Source organism: Lipotes vexillifer, unplaced genomic scaffold (assembly GCF_000442215.2).
Source record: "Lipotes vexillifer unplaced genomic scaffold, Lipotes_vexillifer_v1.1 scaffold902, whole genome shotgun sequence".
NCBI classification, from domain to species: Eukaryota; Metazoa; Chordata; class Mammalia; order Artiodactyla; family Lipotidae; genus Lipotes; species Lipotes vexillifer.
The window spans coordinates 488,086-494,612 of record NW_006794304.1 but is presented as its reverse complement, the minus strand read 5'-3'; the positions used below and the strand labels follow the sequence as shown (position 1 = coordinate 494,612).

The following is a 6,527-nucleotide window of genomic DNA, read 5'->3' as shown; positions in this document are numbered from 1 at the left end:
GGAGCCTGTGCTCCGCAACGGGAGAGGCCACAACAGTGAGAGGCCCCCGTACCGCAAAAAAAAAAAAAAAAAAAAAAAAAAAAAAAAAAAAAAGATTGTCCTTGCAAAGTCCGGACATGTGACTTTGTCCAATGACCATGGGATAAATGTAGAAGATGACCATGGAGATGGTGGAAACGAACCCCTTTCCACTCAGGTAGTGCTGACTCACTTTGGGGACTTCTGGCCAGTAATGAGAAGGTGTTGATGCTGAGAGAGGGTCCTGCTAGGGAGGCCAGGGATCTGTGGGGTTAATTCCTTGGTCAATCCCTTGGCTTATCCTCTGTGGGGGAGGGGTGAAGCGGAGGGGGTCGCTTAAGTTCCATCTGAGGGGTCTTTGAACTAACTCCCTGCCTCAGGGATAGGGATGTAGGGATACTACTACTACACAACTACTACTAAGTTGTGTGTCCTCCAGCAAACCCCTTCCTCACTCTGGGCCTCTGTTTTCTCATCTGATGCATGAGGTATTTGGGCCAGTACTGTCCTCAGTTCTGGCCTTCTCTGATTCTGGCTCCCAAGCTGAACCCCTCTGGGAGACTGGGGAACTCGGCAAGGCCGGGGAGAAGGCAGCAAGGCTGGCTGGGGTGTGGGATGCTTGGGTTCCTTTCCACCCACAAGGGCCTTGCCCCTGTTCCTCCTGGCCTGGCGCCTCCCTCTTTGAGCCACACCAGGCCTTCTCCTACCCAGCCCCCAGCCCCCCCCCCCGCCCCCCCGCCTTTCCTCTCCGGTCACAGCCCCTTCCACACACTGCCAGGTAAAGCCTGGAGTTGACGATGGGATCCCACCCCCCAGGTCCTTCCCTCCTTCCCTCCCTCTCTGGCACCCATTAGCCAGTACAGGCTGTGGGGGTGGCGGCTGCCGTGTCTCCGCGACAGGCCCAGCCCCCAAAGACGCACCTGTTCTGACCTGCTGAGCAGGTTCCCAAGTTTCTGCTGTCGTTGTTGGCCACGGCGTGGGAAGCAGCTCTGGGGGAGCTCGGAGCTCCCGATCACGGCTACTTGCGGGTAGCTACGGTTGGGTGGGTGGAACGGGGCCGGGTCCCCGAGTGGAGATCCTAGTGGGATAGGCAGGCGCGGCAGTGCCTGAGGACTCCGTGACTTCCTGTCTTCTGGGTCGGTGCCCAATCCAGCTCTAGAGCCGGCTCCCAGGGAGAACTTGGTGGAACTTCAGAAACACCGGGCAGCTCTGCCTTTTGACCGATGCCTCTGTCCCTGGGAGCCGAGATGTGCGGGCCTGAGGCCTGGCTGCCGCTACTGCTCCTGGCATCGTTTACAGGTAGGACTTGCTTCAGGATCCTTGCTTCTGAGCCCAAGCCAACACACACACACACACACAAACATAAACACATATTCACGCACGCACACATACATATTCCCTTTCGTTTTACTCTGAACTGAGGAATCAATCTCTCTCTCCCACCTCCAGCTGATAGTAGTGCCCCCAGAAGAGCCACTGTAGCTCTCCTGCTTCATGTCCCCTTCCAGCTCCAGGCCAGGTCACTGGGTCTGGGGTCCCTGACCACCTCAGCCAAAGGGCTGGAGCTGTCTCTTGGGGAAGAGACACGGTGACCCGTGGCAGGTGGCCAGGGAGGTAGAACTGGTGGGGACCCTTTCACCCCAGGTTTTCCTGGAGGTTCCCTCGCCTACCCCCTGGGCTCCAGAATTGCTGACTGGTGCTGCAGCTGGTTTCCCCAGTCATCAAGGTGTAGGAAGCCTGATGCCCAGAGAGCAGACAGGGTCTTTCTATCTCCTTCTCCTCTCTTCACGATATCCTAGAATACTGTTGGGTGACTACAGGGGAGCTGGGAGCTCTTCTCACTCTGGCCCCCTCTGGCCCCGAGCACACTGTGAGGTGCCAGGGTGGGAATCAGGCGGTTACTCAGAAGAGTGGGGGGGTCTAGGGTAGGGCACCTTCTACAGTGCCCTACCCTAGGGCACTCTTTTGTTTATCCCCCGTGCCCCCATTTTCTCAACTAGGTGCCTTGTATTACTCTCGTGTAATGTATATACAGAAGATACAAATTATAGGAATTTATAATCTTCAGAGTGGGGGAGAGTGTGTGCGTGCGTGCGTGCGTGCGTGCGTGTACATAATGAGTCCACGGTAGGTAGGCTTCCGTAGGCTGCTCCCAGGATAATGGGCAACTGCGAAATCTTTCTCCTTGGAAAGACAAGGCCTTATCTATATGGGACAGTTTGATTCCCAGTCCCAGGATCAGTAGTGACGGAGCCTCAGTTGTCCAGCAGGGCCTAGCAGTGATGTCCCCCAACCCCCATCCCCAGCTAAGGCTGTGCAGAGGAGAGTGAGGTCTAGACGTGTGGATGGGTAGGGGCTGCTTCTGCTCTGATCTTATAATGGAAAGGCTGTTGGCCCAGCCTCCGATCGCAGGTTACTGAAACTCCAAGCCCTGCCATCTCCCCTACCCCCCACATCTTAATTCCCATCTTCCAGACAACCTTCTCACTCGCTTAGGCCAAGAGGGTGGGGCCTGGTTGCTGGGGCCAGGGAACTCGGCAGTCATTTTCCTGTGGGATCTACCCACGCCTAAAGAATGGAGCCATGATGTCTCAGGACTCAGAAGTTACCAAAGAGATCATCGATTCAACTCCCTCATTTTACAGATGGGAAAACTGAAAGAAACAGATAGGCAAGTGAGCTAACAATATTACTCAGTGTTAGAAGCGTAGCCAGGATTAGCGTCTTGGTCTCCCAGTTCCTAGTTCATTAAAGCATAGTGCCTCTGAGTGCACACTAGGGATAGCCAGGGTGCTGGATGCTGGAGATGCAGCAGTGAACAAGACAAAGTCCCCGCTTTCTTTCAGAGAAGCCAGGGAAGGGTAGAGGACACCCCTTCTAGTTAGGGCGTCACCCCAACCTTGCCCAGTGCCTGGACAGGTGCTGTGGCTACCCGGCTCCAGGGAACCTGGTGCCCGGTGAGCCACTATCTATTGCTATAACCTGCACAGAGCCGGAAGGTGCCCTGAAGGCTGGAACTCAGACTCCAGGTTCCTAGCCCGAGGATCAGATGCGCCCACCTAACTGCCACCCCCATTCTGGCTCCTCTGTAGGCAGCTCCTCAATGGCTCCCAGGAAACTAGAGTGTTTCTTGTCTCTGAAAAAGCCTTGGACTGGGAAGTCAGGAGTCTTGGGTTCTGGTCCCTTTCCTGCAATTAATTTGCTACACGACCTTGGGCAACTAAGAAACTAGACTTCAGTAGACCAAGAGGTAGAACCAGATGATCCCTATGGGCCTTCCAGCTCTGAAAGCCTCTGGCTGCGTAAATATCCAGCCCAGAACTGAAGGTGGGTGCTGGGTGCTGGAAGAGGCAGTGAGTCTGGCTGTGGTGACAGAAGGGGGAAAGGTCCTGACCCCATTTCTCAGTGGGGACCACGGGTAGCTTTACCCTGGATATCGCCTTCTGCCACTGCACTGCTGCAAATTAGTGCCCCCACCAAGTCCTGGGCCATTAGAGCTCTGAGCCCCAGGGCCCTGCCCCACCCCTGACAGGGAAAGGAGCCCAGGCTAGGGAGGCACCTCAACACCACAGCTCTTTGTCTCTCCTTAATGGGATGAGTTTCCAGGTGAGGTCCCCTCCCTTCTCCCTCCCCATCTCCTGCCCTGGGGCTGAGGGACCTAAATCTACAGACACCCCTCCAATAGGATCCTAGTTCCTAGATCTATTTTGGGGCCCAACTGAGCCCTGCACGGGGTTCTCTGAATTCTGAGGTCTGTCCTCTGAGGGTTAGGACCAGCTTTCTGTCTGAAGTTAGTTTCCTAGAAAGGGAAGGGCCCCATCCCTGCTTTTCTACTCCTGTTTACAGGGAGGGGCAGGCCCTTTCCTGTAGGATCTACCCAAAGACACGGAAGCCAGAAAGGCAGGCTAGCTTCCCTGCCCAAGGTGGGGAGAACTAGGGGGAATCCCAGGGAAGCCCTGTGGCCCCATTGACCTTGGTCCCACCCCAGTGTTTCAGGGAGCTGGGCTAAGGGGTCCTCCAGGCAAAGTGAAGGGGGGTCAGCCACCGTGGGGAGCCAGCCTAGTGAGGAGAGAACGCCTGGGCTTCCCGGCCTTCCAAACTTGCCCTGGTGCTAACCAAAGTCTGGACAGAGAGAAGGGATGGGGGTGGGGTGGGGAGCTGAGTCAGGAGTGAAGGGAGGAGAGGAGCCTAGGGGTTGGATCTGGGAACAGAATCTAAAATGCAAAGGTCAAGTTCAGAGCTGGGGGCAAGCCACCAAGCCCCCTGGAGCAGGGCTGTGCAGGAGGGGGTCGGGGTCCCTCTTTCACTGAGGCAGGGAGCCTCTGGCCTCAGAAGTTTACCCACAGTTCTCAGGCCACCCTCCTCCCCTCTTGCCTTTAAAACTGGCTGGCGTGTCCTGAGAGCTGGGTTGAGGCTGTGATTTGGGGTGGGGCAGAGCTGGCCACACTTGCAGAGACGGGGGAGCGGGGCGGTTGGCTGGCAGGACTGGGGAGGGGGTTAGGATCTCAGGAGCTTGGGAGAAGCAGAATTCTGGGTCTCCCACCCACGGTGTGGCTGTTTTGGTGACTCAGCCGGGCTCAGACTCTGGCTCCCGGGGGGTTTAGGGGACTTACCTGTGCTGGGAGCTGTGTCTGGGCCAGAGCCGGGGCTGCCTCAAGGCCTGTCCTCCCTGCATTGTTCTCACCTCCCTTTGTGATTGGTGTGGCCCCCCTCCCCATCTACTAATCTGTGGTGGGCGCTTTGCCCGGGTTGGGAAGCTCTCACTAAGCTGGGGGGCTTAGGACAATGTGGGGTAAATGAGGGAGGTGGATGAATGCAGAGGGAGAATCTGCTGGTTTTCAAAGTTTCTTAGCATTCCAAGGCCAAGGCTATGGGGGGAAGGATGGAAGAAAAAAAGTGCTGGGTTGTGTATATCACCTGTCCTGAATGGGGGGCTTCAGGCCTCCCCTCCCACGACCTTTCTTTTTTTTTTGTTTGTTTGTTTGTTTTTTGCGGTACGCGGGCCTCTCACTGCTGTGGCCTCTCCCGTTGCAGAGCACAGGCTCCGGACGCGCAGGCCCAGCGGCCATGGCTCACGGGCCCAGCCGCTCCGCGGCATGTGGGATCCTCCCAGACCGGGGCACGAACCCATGTCCCCTGCATCGGCAGGCGGACTCTCAACCACTGCGCCATCAGGGAAGCCCAACCACGACCTTTCTTATCCCAAACTCACCCACATATTCCACCTGTCTCTGGTGGAGGCTGCTTCTGTGGGATGAGGGGAGGCAAGAGTTAAAAATGGAGAGTGAGACCCTAGACAGCTTGGACCCCTCCCGCTAGCCCCAGGCAGGGTCTCCCCCACCACTTCCCACCAAACCTACATCAGACAACACTCACCCCAGGCCTGGAGCTAGAGCTGGTTTTTCTGGTGGTGGCAGCAGCAGAGGCCTGACGGAGATTCCCAGGGAGAGGCCTCCTTGGGGGGCCAGAGGTGCTGGAGGGCCTGGGGGCGTGGCTGGGGGGTGAGAAGGGTGGGGGTCCTTCTAGTAGGAACCTGAGGAGCAAGGGTAGAGAGAGCTTTTGTTTTGTTCTGTTGGGGAGTCCTTGATGGCTATTTCCCATCACCCTGGAGGGACAGTGACCTCATCTCTGGGTCCCTCCACCTGAGATACATCTGTCCTCAAGTCTGGGGTCGGGTGGGGAGGGCTGCCTGGGCGACACTCCAAACGGGTGCAGAGGCGAAGGCGCCGAGCGACACACCACTGACCTAAGGCAGCTGAGACAGACAGCCATGCAGAAGCCAAGAGAAATCGACATCAAAATATTTACTGTGTGTGCACATTCCCACACACACGCCATTTCATAGCTCGCTCTGGATGCAGGCAAGCACACACGCTTTCCTGAAGATAAGACATGAACACATATATGTGCAAAACACCCCCAAGTTCATGCAAAGAGACAGCCTCTCCTGCATGTTAACCAGCACTGAGACTCACCAGACCCTCACCCAAAGATGTACATTCAGATGCAAAAGGCTCACACTTATTCCCTTCTTCCTACTCACAGGCCCATCTCTAGGACCCCACTGTGTACCTCTAGATGTACTAGCAGGGGATGCTGAAGGAGACAGTCTCCTCAGAAAGAAAAGCCTCCTTCCCCAGAGATGCTGTCATCTGCAGCTGCCAGCCTGTTGCCCCTCTGGAGATCAGAGGCCAGGCCTCACACAGATAGGAAAGTTGGGACCCAGGCACAGGGTGGGGAGCAGGCAGCCAGTCCAAGCCAGGAATGGAGGGCCTGTCTGGGAGCAGGCAGGGTACACAGAGGGCAGGGCCCCAAAGAGGCCCGTGGGGGCTTGGCCCGGGGTGGGGGAGGCTGAGGGCAGGGATCCTGTCTGGCCAGTCGGGCCTGTTCTCTCCCTTGCGCAAGGTGGTGGCTGGTGGTGACTGAGGCTAGGCCTGCTGTGCAGCAGTGGCTGAATCACCAAGGCTCCTGACCAGCATCCTGGTACTCCCAGAAGCACGGGAGGGGAG

General features: G+C 56.9%; 1 protein-coding gene across 1 annotated transcript in view; it reads left to right on the top strand.

The window, feature by feature from the left end:
* Positions 1-987: 987 nt before the first annotated feature.
* Positions 988-6,527, top strand: part of NECTIN4 (nectin cell adhesion molecule 4) — a 16,852-nt gene continuing 11,312 nt past the window's right edge. The window contains exon 1 of the mRNA XM_007467114.1: positions 988-1,317. Coding sequence (XP_007467176.1) covers positions 1,242-1,317 — 76 coding nt within the window. The 5' untranslated portion in view covers positions 988-1,241. The remainder of the gene's footprint in view (positions 1,318-6,527) is intronic.